Here is a 21,399-nt window from a genome sequence, read left to right on the forward strand (position 1 = left end):
AGCTTGAAAAGAAAAGATTTATTTTGCGATTCTAGATTCTTTAGTCCACAGCCTACATTACTCAATAGTTGGCATATCTCTTTCCACTTGATAAGATTGATACCACAGTGATCTTCCAAGTACCCCCAAATAAACTTTTGTATAAGCTTTTTAATGGCATGACAGCAGGAGGATGGGAGCATAGTACTTTGCATCGTGTAAAATGGAATGAAAGTGAGAATAGCTTTAGCAAGAGTGATCCGTCCAACAAGAGAAAGAGATTGACTCTTTCACTTGTGAGCTTCTGTTGAACTCTATCCAATAGATACTGATAGGTGCAAATGCTAACTCTACTAGTGATCAAAGGTACCCCGAGATATCTCCCAAGATTATCAGTATGTTGGAAGTCTAGTTTATGACAAATGTTGTTACAAGTGACAGCAGCAACATTTTTAGAGAAATATACATGGGTTTTGGATTGGCTGAAATCACAAAACTAGTTGAGCACTTTTTTAACAACTACAATTTGATCATCTGAAGTATCACCAAATAAATTTATATTTAATTTAATAGTAGGAAAAGAGCCACATCTAATTTCTTAAATAATACTTTTATTTTAATATAATTTCAAATTTGAGATGAACAATTATTATAATAGAGTCTTTGACATAATCACATGATTCTACCATGTAAACAAATGTAACACAGGGAGAGTATGAATGTGGAAAATGGAGACACTAATTTCAAAGATACTTGCTCTTTTTTTTAAAAAAAAATGTTAGGGTTTCTAATATCCTAAACCTACCTAACATCAAGCCGAGTGAACTTAAATGAGGGCTTAGATTAATTCGAATTGAGTATTAAAGGATCCTTTCAAGCAATAAACTATGCCATAGAATTTTAACCCTATTGCATTCCCATAGTTCGTACTCGACATTAATGATTAAATTAAAGAAATCACTTATCATTTGATATAAACACCCTTTGAAACACTAGCAAGTGAACTTGCAATTGGATTCACAATTTTGGAAACTAGAGACGAAAACACATCACTTAAGGATCTTATTGTTTGGAAAATATCCTCCATGAGAAATGCACTAACACATTCCCACAACTCTATTTCATTCTAATGTAGTCATTGAAGCAGAACTTCACAATTTTAACATCTTGCCCCTTAATCTTCAACTAATTAAGTGAACTTAAAAACAGTTTAGACACTTTGATTCATGATAAAATTTGATCTTTGGTTGAATTCTAGAGATGCATAAAGCTTAAACCCCTAATTCATGAAACTCAACAATCTCAAAGTCTTGGTACTTGTTTATTTTATTATCAATTATAAGAATCATAACTATACATGTTAAAATCAATATCAACACAAAATCATTGTTATTTCATGAGCTACTGCTGCTAGCATTTAATTTTAAAAATCAATTTTATACATTAATTACAACTAAACTCAAATTTTCCAACTCAAATCCAAACACACCTTTGGAGTATAACATTGTGCTTTGACATATCTTAAGATTATAGGGTTCGGGCAATCCGATCAATCAATCTATGTTTTGATGTATCTGATTTGAAGTGATTTTAAGCTGTAAAATCCTAACAATTTTGTGTTTAGATACATATTGATTTGAATTTGGGTCAAATCTCCTATTTGAACATTTAAACATTTATGAATTTGAATTTTATCCAAATTCAAATTTTATCTTAATTCTTTTATAATTTGAAATCATTTTTAAACTCTTATTATTTCAAATCGTTATATACACACTTAAAAAACTACCTGATAGTAATAATCTTTCTTATTTAAACTATTCAAATAAAAAATTTTAAATACATAATTCATTAAAAAAATTAAATACTGAATTTAAAATTTGAGATTTTACATCTAAATTTTAAATCCAAATATACCAATTCAAACACTATTTTAATATATTTAAGCTCATAATCATTTAAAATTTATTCCACATATACTTACTAATGCATAGAAAGACTTTTTTTTAATTATGTTGGTATAATCCTATGAGATGAAGATAATATTTCTTAATCGCCAAGATAACTGCTGATAAATAAAACCACTTTACATAATCAAACTCAATGTTAAAAAGACATTGAGACCTTTGCACGAAGTTGATGAGAACCACTAGTGGCCGTCAAAGCCCACTACACAAAAAAAGGAGGAAAAAAAGAAAAGCCCAGCAAATTAAAGTAAAAGGTTGGGCAAAAAACCAATAAAATAAAGTAAAAGAAGCTGCTTTATTTATTTTTTTTCTTTCTCCGCGGCACTTCGAACGTGGGCCAATAAGAAAATTACAAGTGCCTCTTTTAACTTCAAATTATTTGTGACTTTTCTCTCTAACTTTAAAAATACAAAATATTCCACTTCTAATTACACCTGGACAATATTCGAATTTGATACTGTCAAAATATCCTTCAAATGATTTGTTTTTTACATTCATGTGAACTTGATTTTTTTTTTGACCTGAATGTGAACTTAAATTTAAAACTTTACATTTCATTAAAACCAACTCCTATTAATACTTTCTTTTCATATACAATCTGAACGATCTATTTGATTATTCATTTCATGTGGTGCATGTGCATTGAGTATTATTACTTGGATGCTCTTGAAAACATGACTATAATACTTGTTATGGCAGTAACTAAATGAATAATACATTTGGTTTGTCTTTATCCATGATCTTAAATTACTAAATTAAATGGACAATTAACACACGAAACTATGGATAGAAAGAGGGTAGGATCGCATTTTAACAAGTGTGTGAAGTGAAAAAAAGTAGAAGTTTGTCCGGAAAAAAAAAACAAAGTAGAAATTATTTTTCAAAACTCAAATTTTGAAGGGAAAAAAAAAAAAAGAAAAGCAAGGCATTAAAGAAGCTTTCGGAGAACAACCTGATCATTGCGTTGAGTCAGTCTGACCAAAAAAAAAAAATGGGGAATACAGTAATTGAGTTAAAAGTTTTTCTTATCCAACCAATACTATTTCTTCATATGTAAGAAGGAAATTCCATTTTCTTCAAGTAAAATCGATAATTATATCTAAAAAACAATTTTTCCCCAAAAAAAGTTTTATCCATCACTGCACACATTTAGGTTGCTTAAACATAAGGCCTTAGATTTGAATTCATCCCAACAATCAGATAGTTATATCAAACCAAAAAATAAAAAAAAGTGATTCATCATCCACTAACAAGTTTTGATTTAGAAATTATGATGACTTACACATAAAATTTTAAATTTAAATTTGTGTGGATATAAAGAATTACTTTCAATTGATCTTGAAAATCTAATCAAAAAAGTGATTCATCATCTGCCAACAATTGTTAGTCCAAAAACTATGACCACATAAAACAAAAGGAGTTAAATGTAAGGATAAAAGAATAAATTGACTTCTAAATAATAGGTCTAGAAATATTTAAAATTTAAAATTTATTTTTGATATAATATTTTTTTAATTTTAAAAAATAATAAAATCTGATCCTTATTATTAATAAAAGTTAATTTTAATAATTAATTAATAAAAAAATTATAAAAAATTATCTCAAAAATTATAAAAAAGTAATCAAAAAATTAAATAAAAAAATTCAAAAATTACATACTAAGACCCAAAAAAATAGAAAATGATCTAGAAATTTTATTGATCTTTTTAAATAATTTTTAAGGTTTTTTAGTTATTTTTTTATCAACTAGTGGTTAAAAATAATTTTTATTAATAATAAGGCTAGGTTATATTGTTTTAATATTAAGGAGTAATCTGATGTTTTAGGCTGCATTGAATTCCATGTGAATGCAGCGAGTTACTTTTATTTTGTCATATATATTTAAGTGATTCATCATCCATTTTCAGGACTTGATCGTTATCTTGGTGGAGAAAGAAACTGAACAAAGTAAATTCCTTTCCGGGTTCTTCTCTTTCTCTCCGTGTGAAGAGTGAAGATGTACGTAACGAGGCCACTGTCGATGTACAGAAGTAATCCGAGCACCATGGAAGTGCCGCCGCCTGATGCACCGTACTCTGGCTATCTGGTCATCACCGACGAGGACGCCGATGCTGAAGACAGATACTGCTGGGGACTGTGCCGCCGCAACAAGGTCAAGAAACTTCCATTCCCGCAAGACAAGATCTTCACCATCGTCCATTGGTCGGAGCATTACCGGACCTCCGCCGTCAAGGTTGCCTTCATCCCCGTCCCGGATCAGCCCCTCTCTTCTAATCGCTACTACATCGTCAGAGCCAATGGCAGACACAAAGGGTTTGTATATTTGTATTTGTGTTCCCACCATGAACTAACTCCTTATACTTTAGTTTTTGCTTTGATTGATTCACACTCTAGTTGATATCACTAGCTAGCTTGGGACTGAAGAGATCAATAAGCAAGTTTTTGCTTAGGGAAAAAAAAAACATAAAGATTTATTTTTACCTTAACACTACGTAGGAAAGAATCTAGCCTCATACAAAATGCAAAAATTGCTGGGAGAATTATGCATAGATCCCTGCAACACGATTAGATATTACAAATATTTATATAGGTGGATTGACAACTTAACAAAGCAAAATCACAATTATTTTAGTTGTCATTTTGTTCTATTAACTATTAAATTCGCAATGCATCTTATTTAATTGTGTTTCGAGTATCTCGAAGTAACTCTCTTATAATTGTTTTGGTTATACTCCCTCCCTGGCATTTTTTTTTTCAAAGGATTTTGTTAAAAAATATAGGAAAAATTATGTATAGATTCCACGGAATAGACTTATTTGCAAATGAGTCTTGCAAAATTTAGAAATCACATCTAAGTTGTTTAGGACCTAAGCGTAACTTGAAATTAGCGTGTGAAGATAATATTATTCTTACTTATAATGCATGATCAATTTAACTATTAGATATGTAAAGTTACAGTTATAAAAAATTAAAATAATAATTATAAATTATTAATGAAGTAATTGTAAACAAATAGTATTAAATTTTACCAGTAACATATGATCGATTTAATTATTAGATATATGAAATTATAGTTGTAAAATATTGAAGTGATATTTGTAAATTACTAATGAAGTAGTTGTACATAACTAGTATTAAACTTGTAAAGCATGGTCAATTTAACTATTATATATGTGGAGTTACAATTGTAAAAAGTTAAGGTGATAGTTGTAAATTACTGATAAAATAATTATAAATTACTTGATCGATGTAATTTATTTTTAATCAGGGCATTATGATTTTTGCACACTAATTTCAAATTACACCTAGGCCCCAACTATCCCAAGGAACTTGACTATAATTTTTTTTTTAATTTCACAGAATTTACTTGTAGATAAATCTGATTTACAGGACCTATGTATAATTTTCTTAAAAATATAAGGTATTTTTCAATCTTCCAAAGTACAATAATAAGGTTTTTTTTCCTAAAAATACCTTAATTAGAAGTGTAATTAATAAGACTTTCTAATTGAGGCATCCCAATAAACAAGGATAACCATGAGAATAATGTGTAATTACAAAACAATTAATTAATTCATTGAAGATATCATTTGATTAAAACTACCTTATAATGCTGAACAAATGGAGTATGAATTTTCAGGGACTCAAAAAGTGGGTTGAAATTTGTGTAGGAAAGCGTGCAGATGCGCAAAAGAGAGGGACATAGTGAGTTGCTGCTTGAGCAATCTGTTGAGTGACAAGAAGCCAAAAGCATTCAATGTGAAGGACGTGTACCAAATTTTCAAGATCCATACTCACCAGAGTGGCGGCTTCTTTGCAAAGTCCATTGTTCCTGATGGCATCCCTCCCAGTTTCCTCAGGACAAAAGGATGGACACTTCGCATCTCATCCACATCCTACTCTCGCAGATCTTGCAGGTCTTGCCTTTTCCTTTCCTTTCCTTTTTTTTTATTTGAGATAAATCTGTGCTTAATTTGGATCTCCTCTAATTATCAATCCATGCAAATAAAGAGAGGTTCAATGTTGGGAAAGGTGCCCACATTTAATACCCAACCTCATCTCAAATAGCATTTCTTCTAATAAAAAGATGCTTTGCTACAAGCAATGAAAAAAATAATAGAGAGATACACATGGGGATGATCCCTTTTGATGGGTGCGATCTACTATCATATCTATCCCTCTCTAATTGCATATACTCCCCGATTAGATAGAATCTTTGTTATGTATGTATGGTTAACAGTTAATGTGACAAATTGGATCAATGGAAGTATGATCCATGTATGAATTCAGTTTGGTTTTTGTTTCTTGATATATTCATATTTTCAAGCATACACATTTTTTTTTATTATGATTGATATTGGGAAAATATAACTTTTATTTCCTAAACTCACTTAGTTATTGATTTTATCCTTAAAATTTGATTCAGAACACCTTAATCCCTGTAGTTTACTTTTTTTAATTCTATATATAAATCATCTCTAACTTATCAATACCAAGACAAGTTAGTTAAAGTAATAAACTTGTCTTAAAGTTAAACTATTTTGCAATTTTGCCTCTAACTTCAAATAATAAAGATTTGATAAGGAGGAAAAATTTTCCTGAAAATTAAAATAGTGCATTTTCTTTAGAATCAAAATTTAGTTTAAAGTTAAGAAACTATAGGGATTGAGTTGTTTAGAGACAGAATCAATAATTGAGAAAAATTCAAGAACTAGAGATTATATTCTCCCAATTATATTTCAAATATTTATGTATAATAATTATTTTTTATTTCCTATAGGAAGCTCACTGAAGCTCTTGGTGTGGACACTGCTCTAAGATCACAGCTTCCACGTTTCCACTTCCCCTACACAAGGCAACGGTCTGCTCCAGTGACTGTAGGAAGATGGTACTGCCCCTTTATATTTGTAAGGGAAGGAGTGAGCAGAAGACTAAGGAGCCAAATGAAGAAGTCCATATTTTACAGCATGACACTTCAGCAAAGGTGGGAGGAGATATATTCTTGTGGGAGAGGAGAGATTACAGAAGAAAACGGCGTCGTTCACGTGAATGCCGACGTGGAGAGAGAGGTGGTTATGGTGGGAGGCATGGAAGCAAGGAAGAGTGATAGGGTTGATCCTAATGGTTTCTATTGGTACAGAGCTCATGATCCATACAAGAGGAAAAGGGCAACTGTGGGACTGAACACAGCAATTGTTGAGAATATGAGATGGGTTGAAGAGGAAGGAGGGAGGGCCTGTGGGAGAGAAAGGGTAGTGAGAGTGAGAGAACAAGTGACAATGTTGGAGGGTAGTGAATGGGAAAGGCTTAGCTGCTATGTCATGGTAGAGAGCTTCTGTTTGAGGAGACTGGATGGTAGATTACTGCTAAAATATGACTTCAGGCACACCCAAAAGATCAGAATTAAATGGGAATAAATAACACTTGTCTTATTTTGTCAAACCAAGAGAGAACAAGGGAGAATGACAAGTAAGTCCTAAAACAAAAAATTAATAACAGTTAAGTTCTTGATAAAAAATTTTAAAAAATAAATTACAAATATCAATTTAAATAATTATAAATTCAGTTTTTGTAACTTATTTTAAAAAAAAATTGTCAAGAATCTAATTGTTATTAATTTTTTATTTCGGGACATTACTGCCATTCTCCCAAAGAATGATGCGCTATCCCTTTCTCCTTTAAGCTTTGCATGTTTTGCAGTAATTCAGGACAAAACCTGTACTGAACATTATGTCATGAAATTTTGGCAGCAGGTTTAGTGATATTTCAGTTGTGCACCAAATTAAATGTGAATCATTACATAAGCAGATAACAGCAACTTTACTTCAGAATCAGTGAATATATTAAGTTTCATACAGCCATAAAGGTAAGGCTCAGATAGGTTCTAAGCCAAACATTTTACATCAAGTCAACATTCAAGGTACAATTGTTAAACTGCTAACTTAAGCATCATACAGGTAAGACTCAGATAGGTTCTAAGCCAAACATTTTACATCAAGTCAACATTCAAGGTACAACTGTTAAACTGGTAACTTAAGCACCATACAGGTAAGACTCAGATAGGTTCTAAGCCCACTATTTTACATTAAGTCAACATCCAAGGAGCAACTGTTAAACTGGAAAATGAAGTATCATACAAGTAAGACTCAGATAGGTTCTAAGCCCACTGTTTTACATTAAGTCAACATCCAAAAACTACGGTTAAACTGTGCAGATATGACCCACAAAGCCCCATATTTAGTCGCATAGATTGATAACACGAGAGACCCTTTCAAAGAAGATGGGGCACATGCTGGTGCTGAACATGATATCCTCTCTCATCCATTCTGGTGCTACTCTTTCAAATGTGCCCAGAGATAAAACATGGTACAGCAGCTCTGCTTCCTCTCCAGGAGCCTTGCTTACCCAAGTTAAACAGAAAGAGTAACCTACCATAGCGACAAGCAATTGTTAGTCAGATGTCAAATGGCAATAAACTTCATGGAAAATAATAATTCAAATGCTCCCCTAAAACTTTGAGCCATTTGCAAATAACCCCTCAACCTTCAAAATTAGAAATACTTCCTCCATCCCAATTTATACGACACATTTTTAGGAAAATTTTGACGTCCCAAAATATAAGACACTTTAATAAAAATAAAGTTTAATTAATGATGCTTTTTCAATATTACACTTGACATTATATTCTCTCTCTTTTAATATTTTTTTCACAAATAAAGTATTAGATGAAGGGCATTCTTAAAAGTTTTTTCTTTTTTTTTAAAGGTGAAGTTGTAGAACATATTTAATAAGCTTTATTAATATATGTGATTTTGTCTAAAAATATCTTATATTGGGACGAGAGTAGTATTTACCTCAAGTTTTCTTTTCAAAACTCATGGAAGTGCATGGAGTGACAAATGATAGAATTTAAGGGTCTGTTTGGTTCAAAGGGAGGGGAGAGGGGAGGGGGGAGGGGGGGACGGGAGGGGAAATTTCCCCTTCCCTCTAATTTCCCCTCCCCCCAACCAGACACATCCTAAGAAGCATCTCCATCATCAGGGTTGACTAAAGAAATGGATAGAAAGATTCAGATCTTGAAAGGTGAGAAATTATTTTCCAATTTTCAAAGTTGGGATGCAAATGGCTCAAAGTTGAAGAAGAGCATCTTCATTCAACCAAAAAACTATCCATGAACTACTTCTGAATTGAAATGTTTTGCCCAAGAGTGATCCGGATATCAAAACAGAAAACAATGATGGTCTACTGGCTACGGAACGTCTTCCTGAACCAAGAGTAACTTTCAATCATTGAATTGTAAAAATCTACAAGAGCAATGGATAATGAATTTCAACGCTGTTCTACTGGCTAATTGACAACCAAGGAGGGAAAAAAAGATATCCAAGTAATGATTGATTAATGAATAATAACTAAATGGCCAGGACAGAACACTTTGCTGCTCTGCCATGAAAGTCAATATTATATAAATCAACTTCATTAACCCAGAAGACACTGTCATACCTGACTCCCGTATGGGTGTCAGGTGTGACAGTTGTGCCAGAAAATAGTGATGCATCAAAATTCACCATTTTTACTGGAACCATCTGTCTATGAAGTAAATGTAGTCCTTGAATCCCTCATGACTCGCAAACAGAAGACTTCTGTACACTGGGGGGAAATGCCATCCGGGAGAATAGCACGTCCATACATGCCCGAGTATATATTACACAGCACAACACATTTGAAACACAGTCAAATGCAGGCGCTATATACTACACAATACTCTGATTGGGCAGTAACAAATGTGATGACACTAGACAACAGTTATTACTGTCACGCTGGTAAATGAAAATTAATCTTAAAATCTTCTTAACACCAATAGACACTCATGTCTCCCATTTCTTCCATTTTCAATCTTCTAAAAAGAACTTGATATATTGTCGTGTTCATTCCAGCATCCATGGTGCTTAGGTACAACTGTGCTACAGCAACAGCGTCCATGATACTTGGGAGGCACATTATGCCTCCATTTTGCCGGCACCTCATATCTATCAAAATACATTGGAATGTCCAAATCATGGAGATACTTAAGAATGCAAGAAAATAATCCACCAAACACCTCTATAAATTTACATGGTATAGAGGCAAGCCCACAACAGCAGATGTGACTAACTGCCGCCCATTATAACAAAACATCCTTTTTAAAAAAAAATGTAGCCATTAACATAGAGAAAATTAATTAAACAACCGGACTGCAGAATCCTCCAACAAAGATTCAGATTAAAACTGTGTACTCAAGCTTATTAACCCAGACGTGTTTACTCAAAATCAAACTTTGAGACATTAAACTATTAATTATTAAATTATTAAAGTCAAAATACACTAAAATTTCATAAAAAATCGGTTCATTTAAAAATTAAAAAAATATAATAGAATTACCGCTTGATTGATGGATGGCTGAAATGCATACTCGTCCAGTTTGATAGTCAGTGGATAATTTCATGCCCAGGACATGCTCAAAAAGGGCTTGAACTAGCCAGTTTCTTTCCTGCAAATTAGCACCTGTTGAAAGCAAGGGTTAACAAAGTATGCAAGTGAAAAATTTCACATAGGAAGCTGCATATACTTTAACAACACCAACCTGATTGGTCACTTGCCCCAGAACCACACATCAGCTGCTTTTTTACAACATAACATCAGCATATTGAGACATTCATATTTTCCACTCAAATGTGATAATTGAGATGTGCATATATATTATAATTACAAGTGTATAATTGCATAGATGAGCAAGCATTTCCTTGCCTCTATTTTGCATTTCTCAGGTGTTAAAGGCTCACCTCACCAATGGCAGTCTCATTACATAAGTTTTGTGTTGCTGAGTCTCCCGCCACAGAATTGTCTTCAGCTTTTCCACATGGTATAGACCTATCTATTTCTTCTAATGCATCATGCCTAGTACGTTTTCTAGTCTTTCTTACAGATGAGGTATTGGATATAGAATGGAGTTCATCACCTTCACGCATTTTATTATTGTTTTGCTTCAAGTTACCAGAATTTCCATCCTGATGTAGCTTTTGGAATTTCCCAATTTCTTCAATAAGAACCTCATCTGCCAAAAGTTCAAACTCCTAAGTCCTGAATATGAAAGAGGAATTGATAAAAATGAAAGGAAGAGAGCAGGACACTGGATGAGGTTATTATGTAAAGCTTATAGGCAATCAAGAACTTTCCAAGAAAACATAGTCACAATCCAATAACAAGTCAATATTGACATTGAAATTCTGAGGATAGAGGTCAGAGATAGACTTATGTAGCTATCAGAAGAGTAACTCTTACTTTACCCCTTTAATAAGGATTTAACCAGAAAATATGAAAAGTAAAAAAATGTTACATGCTAAGAAACTCAAGCTAGTCACATGCAACTTTTGAAAATCGATCCCTAACCAGTTTTGAACAGTTATGACTTTCTCTCTAAACGTAAGATTCAAGTCCATTCTGCTGAACGAGGAAAAAGTGTTTGACATAAGAAAATTTGCCAACCTAACTAACACCAATTATTTGATTGGTTTCTGAATAAAGGATTTTCTGTTATTCACATCCTTTCAGGTAAATAAACAGAGACTAAGCCCAAGGGAATGCAACCCATGTACATCAAATGTCCATTATAATACCAATACCCTGTTAGGGAAGATTAAAGAACTATAGATAATAAAGCAAAAAGATGTTGAAAGAAGAAATTATGCATATTAAATCTGCAGTTCTTTTACTTGGCGAAAAATTGCCTTTAAAAGGTGTGAAACTCTCTGGAAAAACATACAATAACTTTTTCTTATTCCACACTAAGTAATCGTCATCCACAATATATAATAAAATGCATATACAGAACAATAGGAACACGTGCAGATATTATCACTTAATAAAGCAAGCAAAGTAGGTTCAAGAATTTTGAGCAACATCAAAGAATGATCCAAGTGTCTTACTTTTCTTGCTCTCCTCCATTACAAGCCTTTGATAATCAGACACCTCTTTGTCTTTGGCAAGCCTAACATAGTTAATACGCTTTCAGCCCTCCAAACAAAATACATCAATATGAACAAAAGAACAAAATCTGACCATGAAACAAAGCAGTCAAGAAAGAAAGCAGAAGATGGAAATGCATGCCTTATTGAAGCCACTTCACTTCTCAAACCACTTATTTGTTCATGCAACTGGTTATTTTCGCTCTTCAAGTGCTCTATCAACTCCTCTGCAGCTGTAATAATGAAGTCCGATAAGGGATGGCTAACAATTAGCGCTAGTGCTTAAGTTGCTTCAACCAAGAGAGCCAGAAAAAAAAATATAAATAAAAAGCATCAAATAAGAAATAATTTTTCAGAACTCAACCACTATGCCTAGCTACAAGACACAGTTCAATGCAATTAATTATTTTGCATCACACTTTGAAAAATTATATGCCAAAGCTAAAGAGGAAGAGGGGGGGGGGCAAAGGTCAGAGTCAGAAGCCAGGAATTTAAAAACAGAAAAAAAGGTGTTTGCAAGACCTCCTGAACATGGTTTTAAAAGCCATTTATATAGGGCCAAAATTCAAAATCTATTACAAATTCTTCAGCAAACTCGTATTGTCATAAATTTATAATTGCGGTCTTCAGAAACTTCAAGAAAGTAATCTAAGTTATAAGCATAAAGAAGATACATACCAGACATAAACTTCATAAATTTAACTTCTTGATCTTTATTTATCTGATCAAACTCAGACAGTTTCTTAGCCTGTAACACGAAAGAAAATTATGAATCCATAACAAAACCAAACTCATGTTTGTTTGCTGCATCATTTATCAGATGAAATATCAATTTTATTCACCCATGTTCATCTCAAAGCTTTAATTCACAACCAAATGCAAAGTTCATATAATTTTCTGAAACAACAAATTTAAAAAAATGAACATCAAAATCAAGTATCTCAAAACATCTTTTATTAATGCTTTGAGGCTATTTAACAATGAAAAAAATGAATGTGAAGCTACAAAATAGGCACTTAGAGATTAGCATCAATAAAGGGAGAGTCAGACACCTTTAGCTTGGTATACTTGTCATAGAGCTTGGAGTACAGAGCCTCCATTTATGAAATGGTGACTGCGGCTGCTGCTGTTGTGGAAGAAACTGAAAGTATTGGGGATCAGAGCATCAGTCAAGCCCGAATGAGATTTCAGTCAGTAAGCATCAGTGAGTAGCTGTTGCAGTTTCCTTTGGTCCCACACAAAATTAGTAGCAACGCAATTAAATGAATAGCATCTTAAATTTGAAATGAAACTTAAAGAATGGGAAATAGAAGAAAACCCAAGATAATCCAAACAAAGCATTGGTTCGGCAGGAACTAGAAAAATATAGTCAACTGCAAGAAAACTTCTAAGTCCAAAGTTCCAACAGCACAAAGCTGGAAGATTGGACTTCTATGCTTTGAGTTATTCCAATATAACATCCAACTAGTAGGCTCCGTTCCACACATGTTGAGTATGGGCGATAATCACCCAACTCACTGGCATAGGCGGGCCTATACTACAGCACCCACTGAAGTCTCTGAAATATGCATAGTTGATCCAATAACCTTTCAACTTTTGCTCCAGATACTTTCACACAACTCGAGCCAAGTCACTTACAAGATCATACATCACAAATACCTTGAGAATTTTCCAAAATTGATGATAATATAAAAAGATTAATAAATAGAATGCCAATACACAACAAATCCAACATTGCAAAACAACACAACCTAAATCAGACAAGTCGCTACTAATAAGTATGAAGAGGGAAGAGGTATAACAGCCAATTGCACACCATTCAAGCAAAAACTAGTACAGAAAAAAAAAACATGTAAACATTCCCAACTTCAAAAGCGTCAATATTCAACGATTACATGACCCGATTCAAAGCCAAATTAAAATGAAAAAAATTAAAACAAAGCAAGAACAGCCACGCAGGGAACAGATTCAAATCTAGATTATTCAAAGCCAGATTAAACAAATAAATCTCACCGGAGGTTGGGAGTAGAGAAAGCCCTAAAGTTCAACCTTCTTCACCGCTTGCCCGAGAACAACCGCGCAGGGCTGGCAAGTGGCAACGGTGGACGGCGTCCGACGGAGTGTGGAATGCTTGTTCGTCGACGAAGAGAACTGATCCGCTACTCACCAGATTGGGTTTTATCGGGGTTACAATTAACGACATTTCCTCCGGTGCATTTCGCGGGAATGTTTAGAATTTAAACGGCAAGCAGCGTAAATTTCGTAAAGTATATTTTTGATTTTTGAGAAAAGTACATTGAAGTCTTACAAAAAAAAAATTTATTGTTTGGAAGTCCCATAAATTTTATAAAATACTTTTAAATTTTAAATTCTGCATATTGACAACTTTACAAAAGATATTAACAATTGAGCAAAGGTCATTTGTAACTTGTAATACATAGTGGTAAATTATCATTGCTCAATTGTTAATACTCTTAATCAAATTATTAATATACAAGATTTGGGACTTTGTAATATTTTGTAAAATTTATATAACCTTTCGATAATAAACTTCTTTCTATGGGATTTGAATATAATTTCTCCTTGATTTTTTAACCTTATACTATTAGTTTTAAATAATTATTCTCTATGTTAATTATTGTTATTTTAAAAAATTAAAATTAATATTTAATATGTTGGTTTTTTAATATTTGAGAATTCAATATAAAAACTTTTTATTGATAAAACTAATGGTGTTATAATTGTGAGACTGAAAAAACACTTTAAAAAACTAATAGAGTACAAAACTTCTTACTCTCCTTTTGTTGCTTGGTGCTCAGTGCCTTCATTTTAGTCTCAATTTTACATTTTCAATCTTTTAAATTCCTTCACTCTCATTTTTCTTTTTACACTATCTTTCATAAAAAGCATTTAAATACCACAACCTCAATAAGATTGCACCATTGTTGGATATATGTAGAGCTAGCAATTTGGAAGGGGTGAATTTATTTGAATTAGGCTTATAATATATTACTCTCTTTAAAAAGCTCAATTCAGGTGGGTTTGGGTTTAGCCCGAATTACTAACTCTAAATATGTGGAAGATACTAGTAAAATTTAACCGTGTTTTCTCCCAAACTTACTTTGATGTTTTTAAGTGCCATTGTGGTTATCCTAAGAAACTTATACCCTAACATATGAACTAACTTTCACACTTTACACAACTTGCTTCTATGGTCTATATACTTTAAAATATCTTTCCGTGTAAGCACATCGCTCTTAAACCTAATGACTAGAGCTAGCAATTAGGGCAAGCTAACCTTTTTAAGTCTAAAAATAGTAAGGGCTGAGTTACTACTCTAAGATATATAAGAAATGGTAATTCAGGATTAAAAGAGCTAGCTCTAATAAGCCTAGAAATAAAATGGTCGATCCTAACCCTTTTAAGCCCCTATCTTTTTTTTTTAAATTAGTTTAAAAAACAAAAGACTAATTAAAAGTTTAATATTTTTGCTACCGAGAAGGCTCCACAGGAGAAAGGCTAAACTATGTTAATGTTGATAATAATGATAGTAGTAATTTTCAAGATTTTGCTAATTATGCTAACAAAGTTTAGTTTTTATTGGTGTTAATTTTAATGCTACTATCTGATATCAAATCTAAATGTTTTAGTTTTACATATTTGTTGATAATTTTGGTGCGGATTTATTTAAATTTATTTCACTAGACTTAATCTTATATGTGTAATAACTTTTTTTTTGAATTATAAATATATGTTTTAGGTTTTTAATTTGAAAAAAAAAAAAGAAATTAGAGTCAAGGCCAGCAAGGCTAGCCTTAAGCCTTTAGGGCTAGAGTCAAGTTTTGCAAAATAGAATTGTAAAGTATAATTGAACTTAACAGGATTGGCCCATTTAAGTTCTAGTCCTAATTGGCCGGCTTTACTAATAATCACTTCTATTGGTCCATTAGTCACTACTTTATGGTCCCTATTCACATTATGATCAAGTCCATCTATTACAAAACATGAACTCAAATAAATAAAAATGCGGGTGGAAGTGTAAAAAGATGCTTGTTTAATGCTTGGTTTGATGCAATGGAAGCCACTTCCATAGGTGTAGCATTGAAAGTTGAAATCCATCCCCACTCCTCCCCCTAAACCAAAGATAGGGTAAGTTGACATTAGAGTTAGTAATTTGGATCAAACTCAACAGTTTAATTTGAATAAGTTCAAAAAAAGTTTGGGTCAAGCTTAACACTTTAAAAAAATCAATGCTTCAAACTTATTTGAGCGACTTAAATAAGATTGAAAAAATTCGGGCTAAACCCAATTGGATTCAGACTTGGCCCAAATACCCTAAAAATATTTTTTAAAAAAATATATAAAATATAACAAATATTAACTAATTTTATATCATTTTAGGTTTAGGGTTTATAAATATTAATAAATTATTTTAGGTCATTTTACACTAAAATACTATATATTTAAATGCATTACTATAGATATTTATGGGTAAACATATCTTTTGATTCATATATTTTACTTGCGTTTTGTTTTTTGTCCCTATATTTTTTTTCGATATTTTAAATCCCTACACTTTTATTTTTCATTGTTTTATGTCCTTTTCAAGGTCTCTTTACTTTGCTCATATAAAGACCAAAAATAATGAAAAATAAAAATGTAGGGACCTATAATATTTAAAAAAAAGTATAAGGATAAAAAACAAAGCGCGAGTAAAGTACAAGGACCAAAAGTTATGTTTATCCATTATTTATATTGTAATATTTTTATTATTATTAATCTATAAAATATCTAAAAATAATATTTAAAATATATTTTAATATTAATTTTTATATTTTAAGACCTACATATTTTTTAAAAAAGTTTTAAATCCTATACATCATTTAAGTATGCAAAAAATATATTTTATATTTTTTATAAAATAAACTAATTAATTTTAAAGGAAAAATTAAATAAAAATGATTTTAAAAATTAAATCTGAATATTTGGGCCTTCCAAAGCTCAAAAAATTTAGACCTGGCTCGGTCGTTTTGGTTTTTCAGAAAGTCAAACTTGTTTAAGTTCATACTCATTCAAGCCAAGATCAAATAAGTTTAGCTCGCTTAAGTTTTTGGCTCAAGTTAAGATAGGGTTACTCAGTTAAAATGCTTCATACATTTGTAAAGGACTTTTATGGATTTGCAAATGACAAAGTTTTTTGTCTTACATAAACTTTTCAAAGCTCATCAATAAAATCCATTTACAAAACTATTGAAAGTTCATTGTCTCAAGGTCATATATACATGTTTTTCCATTTGAAATTGCAAGGCTGAACATTATTAATCGGAGGAGTTAAAACATCTAATTAATTTTTACTTTTTCAATTTTCAATTTATTAAATAGATTTTTAAAAAATATATTCAAATATAAATTTTATTATAATAACTGAATTTAATAAAATAATAAATTTTTGATAAATTAAAAACCAAATACACATTATATTGTTGAAAACTATGCCCTTTATAATATTATCTAGTTACAACTTTGTCCTTTAAATTTAATTTTAACCTGACTGCTTGTTTATCCAGTTGCTTGTGTGTGACACCTTTGAAAGCATCCTTCTCTGGTTATAACCGTTTCCATTTTCTGCAATCGTCCCCGTCTTTCCTCTTTAGTTTTTAAGTTACAATGGGTCTTCCATTTATGTAGATCTACAATAACCCAGGCATGCAAATTACAATATAAAAAAGATTTGTAAGGGAGAGAAAAAATAATAAGCACTTGAGTGAATAAAATGGACTATCAACGTCATGTCTTGTTCAAATACAGATAAAAGCATACATTGGTGGGAAAGAAAAAATGTTCAAACAAAGAATAGAAGATTTTAAAAAAAAAAATCTGAAAAAGAATAGAAGAATTAGAGGCATTGATACATCAAGAATTCAAGATAACCATTTAAACTAGAAAAAATATTTTGATATTGTAAATATGTCAATAAAACTTATCGAATAACAAGCAGAAATGTAATATGACCCTAAAATTAATCTTCTAGATTTTATGATCAAGAATTAAAAAATAATATCAAATATTGCATCATTGAATTTTTAATGCTTAAAAAAATCCAAGCTTATCTTAAAAAATCTCCCTCCTTTGTATTCACCGTCGTTTTTCAATGTAATTCTACGGTGATTATATACACAATATTAAACCAACTTATTAAAATCAGAGGCTGGTAAGGATAGATATATTGGGTGCTTACATGAAATCCTTATACTGCTATAGCGTCCACTTTCCGGGCTCATCAGTGTGATGAGCACACATCTCAAATGCTCATTTGAGCCTTTAATTTTATCATCAATTGATACATGTTGTCCATTTTAAATTTACTTTTTTTTCATATTTTTAATTTTTCATTATTAAAATAAAAATTTATAAAAAATGATTTTTGAAGATTTTTAATATTGTATTATTAAACTTAATATGAAAATCTTACAAATAAAAATTTATTTTTTAAGTTTCGTGCGGGCTAATGGTATCTCCACTGAGAGAAGTTCCTATATTTAGTGTATGGCCATACTTTAAATAAGATTACATCAAATAGGAAGATATTTATGAGCAATAAAAAAAAATTTCTACTAGAATAGAAGAGGAAGGAGTGATGGAGGTTTATCTTAGTAAAATCAAGCTCAAACCATCCAAAACCTTCAAATGTCACGTGCCTTAGCAAATAATAGAGCTCCTTTCATTTATCTCCTTCCTTCTCTTCTATTTTTTGTCAAGCTTGAAGGCTCATTAAATTAGATTTTATGCCATCCACCATGGCAGATAGTACAAAAAAGTTTAGGCTTCATTTGCTCTTCCAATTATGCTAGTCCAATACCTTTTCAAGCCCAATCCAATGTTCGTAGGCAAATCCAATAAGCCTATAAGTTGTCTCTAACCATCTTGAAATCATTTTACTTAAAATTACCTATTTACCCCCATTAATTTAACTTAATCAAGGATTTTAACTTGAGATGTTACACAAATCACCTCATTATAATTTCTATAGAATTAGTTATGATTTTTGTAAGTTGATGAAAGAGTTTGGAAAAATTCATCATTTTCTCTTTAATTCAATTTGTAATTTTTTTCAACTTTTGGTGTCCGGTACTTGAAGATCTTTAAGGTTCAAAATGATCCTTATGAGTGTTTTTTTAGAGGAGTTAAAATAAATGAGATGTATCATTAGTGAACGATTTGTAAGTACTTTTGTTAGCGCTCTTTAAGTCCGAAGACAAGCCTTAACTCTGGTGAGCTTTTAAGACCTAACTTACATAAACTTTTTCTATTAAAAGAAATTGATCATATATTAGTGTTCATTTGTGAGCAATAAATTACTAGGTGTACCAGAGATACTGAGTCTTAATTGACAATGAAAGGGTCCTAAACTTCCTTACCACAATTTACCTAGATGTAAAAGATATACAAGACTTGGTAGAACAAGTATTTTTTATTATTATTGACATGTGAAAAAATTACAAGTCTAAATTGAAGACAAAAACTAAATGATAAACCTAAAAGCTATGGGTGCAGAATGCGAGTCTTTTTTTGAGTGTTGACTATTTTTCTTTTGTGCTTTGGTATCCTATTTATAGTGTCGGATTAATGGTAGTTTCTCCCTTAGGACCTAGAACGTTTTTCTAAAGAATTAGGGATCCTGTGAAACTCATGGCATAATCTTTACTTAGTGTCTTCCATTTTTAACAACCATCTCGTCTCGTCGAGATACTTGAGCATAACGATACTACTCCCACAGATTTTGAGATCATTTAGGATCATGTCTTTATGTGCCAATGGTCCAAGATTTGCAACTAGTAGGATTTTGGCATGCTCATCTTGTCGTGGCACTCCATTAAGTTTAAGACCGGCCCCTCTGTTCAGATTGTTGATTAGGCCTGACTTTTTAGTCACTCGGCCCAAATAGCTTTATGACTTACCTAATACTTTGGTGAGTGACATTTTATATTTTAGCCCAAACAATGGCCCTTGCGTGCCAGTGGCTAATAATATAAGCCATGTGGCATATTTAAAAAAACTAAAACGTCGCCTTGTCTCTGAGCACCCTTTGTTAATATAAATTTATTTCTTTTTCTGGTCATTTCTCTTGCCCTTCTTGTCGTTTCTTGTCGTTTAAGCTTTTATGCCTTTTGCTTCGTTCTTCCCCTTTCTCAAAAATGGCTTCCTCTACTGTTGCCACCACCTTTATTGCTGCTCCATCTAGCACTTCTATTAGAAGTTTACTTGATTCCTTGTTCACCATCAGGAATCCTGTTGCTTTACTGGGAGGGTTGACAACGGTACATATCTTATTGTTAAACTCACATTTTCTCTAGATTAAGTTCTTAATCTGATATCTCCTATTTCTATTTCAGGAGGATTCGTCTTTCCATGATTCCATCACCTTTTGGTAAGTTTCTCACTTTTTGTCCAGTCCTTATGTTTATTAGGGATAAAAATACTAACTGTTTTCTATCTTTTCAGCACCTCTCCTTGGAGGTTTCAAATTGCTAACAAGAGGGATGTTAGGTATCTGACTATTTCTCCCGACCTATCTGAAGTGACTGCTACCACCCAACCAAATCTATAGTCATTAACCTCAGTCTGTAACCTGATTCTGGCTCGAATGACTTTGCCCTTTACTGAATCATCTTGCCAGAAGCTTTAAAACTGGCCTTGGTCTCCTTATGGTTGGTCCAACTGGGTAAAGCACTCGAGACAGACCTACGAGTAATAGTGGAGAGAGATGGGTCTTTATGACCTAATCCAACTTTCATTAGCTGACGTCAATATTCCAGTCAACCTATTAACGGCCCTTCTGATTTTATAGGCACCTGGCTATAATGCCTTTATCTTTAAACTGAGTCCCATATCAATCATGCTGTGGAACGTATTTATGTACCTAAGGCTATGGATCATCGAGGAGAAGAATTTCTATGCTATCCCCGAAAGGCATGATTTTTACGTTACACTCTCTGCTAACCTGGAGAACAATCTTAGAGGTGCTAGCTCCTTCACAAAGATCATGGAACTATTCTCTGAGAAACTAGCTGATGAGCCCATCACCCTTATAGTCTGGTCTTCATTTGGATCCTTGCCCCCGGGGGAGGAAAGCCCATATAACAATATCTACAAATTGCTCAGTCCCTTCTTTGTGGCAACCAACTAGCCCTAAGGACTATGTTTCTATGTCGTCTATATGATGGCATGAGGGAGTCCCTAATGAAGAAGCCCTTTAGCAACTTCTACAAGCCCATCTGGTTCTTGAAGTTGTGGACGATCGCTTACTTCCCTTTGCTTCATCAAGAGCCTTTCCCTGAGGATGCCCATGCCAATCATCCTTTCCCCTATTTGTCGGGTGCTCATCCTTTGGACGAGTTGAAGAATTTCTTCAAGTTCTTTTGTTGACATGGTCCTTGTGAAGGACCTTGAAG

At 32.3% G+C, this 21,399-nt stretch overlaps 2 protein-coding genes across 5 annotated transcripts; one reads left to right on the forward strand and one right to left on the reverse strand.

Moving 5' to 3' along the window:
- Window positions 1-3,873: 3,873 nt before the first annotated feature.
- LOC129287292 (uncharacterized) lies at window positions 3,874-7,710 on the forward strand. The gene is made up of 3 exons (XM_054923509.1): window positions 3,874-4,259; window positions 5,618-5,863; window positions 6,727-7,710. Exons 1-3 carry the CDS (start codon window positions 3,943-3,945, stop codon window positions 7,361-7,363), a joined length of 1,200 nt encoding a protein of 399 aa, XP_054779484.1. The 5' UTR covers window positions 3,874-3,942; the 3' UTR covers window positions 7,364-7,710.
- Window positions 7,711-7,765: 55 nt separating this feature from the next.
- On the reverse strand, window positions 7,766-14,139 carry LOC129287302 (uncharacterized). 4 transcript variants are annotated; one of them, XM_054923532.1, is made up of 9 exons: window positions 13,997-14,139; window positions 13,000-13,088; window positions 12,626-12,695; window positions 12,090-12,180; window positions 11,909-11,970; window positions 10,766-11,037; window positions 10,567-10,600; window positions 10,365-10,487; window positions 7,766-8,374 (listed from the first exon to the last, which is right to left on the reverse strand). In XM_054923532.1, the coding sequence occupies exons 2-9, from the start codon at window positions 13,045-13,047 to the stop codon at window positions 8,184-8,186; spliced, it is 891 nt and encodes a 296-aa protein (XP_054779507.1). In that variant the 5' UTR covers window positions 13,048-13,088; window positions 13,997-14,139; the 3' UTR covers window positions 7,766-8,183. The 4 variants fall into 4 exon arrangements, with proteins under 4 accessions (XP_054779507.1, XP_054779509.1, XP_054779502.1 ...); XM_054923534.1 differs by having other exon boundaries at window positions 13,000-13,073; window positions 13,961-14,139; XM_054923527.1 differs by having other exon boundaries at window positions 13,961-14,139.
- Between the last annotated feature and the right edge of the window lie 7,260 nt (window positions 14,140-21,399).

This window comes from Prosopis cineraria, unplaced genomic scaffold, assembly GCF_029017545.1.
Source record: "Prosopis cineraria cultivar Desert tree isolate PC_DT_omini unplaced genomic scaffold, ASM2901754v1 PC1, whole genome shotgun sequence".
In the NCBI taxonomy this organism is placed as follows: domain Eukaryota; kingdom Viridiplantae; phylum Streptophyta; class Magnoliopsida; order Fabales; family Fabaceae; genus Prosopis; species Prosopis cineraria.

What these genes read in the sequence shown, in the direction of transcription:
- LOC129287292 (XM_054923509.1), top strand. Translation starts at nt 3,943, where the DNA reads ATGTACGTAACGAGGCCACTGTCGATGTACAGAAGTAATCCGAGCACC. An exon ending in GCCAATGGCAGACACAAAGG is followed by an intron (nt 4,260 to 5,617) that starts GTTTGTATATTT and finishes AAATTTGTGTAG; the next exon opens with GAAAGCGTGCAGATGCGCAA. An exon ending in TACTCTCGCAGATCTTGCAG is followed by an intron (nt 5,864 to 6,726) that starts GTCTTGCCTTTT and finishes TATTTCCTATAG; the next exon opens with GAAGCTCACTGAAGCTCTTG.
- LOC129287302 (XM_054923532.1), bottom strand. Translation starts at nt 13,047, where the DNA reads ATGGAGGCTCTGTACTCCAAGCTCTATGACAAGTATACCAAGCTAAAG. An exon ending in ATTTATGAAGTTTATGTCTG is followed by an intron (nt 12,181 to 12,625) that starts GTATGTATCTTC and finishes TCATTATTACAG; the next exon opens with CTGCAGAGGAGTTGATAGAG. An exon ending in TGGGGCAAGTGACCAATCAG is followed by an intron (nt 10,488 to 10,566) that starts GTTGGTGTTGTT and finishes TGCTTTCAACAG; the next exon opens with GTGCTAATTTGCAGGAAAGA.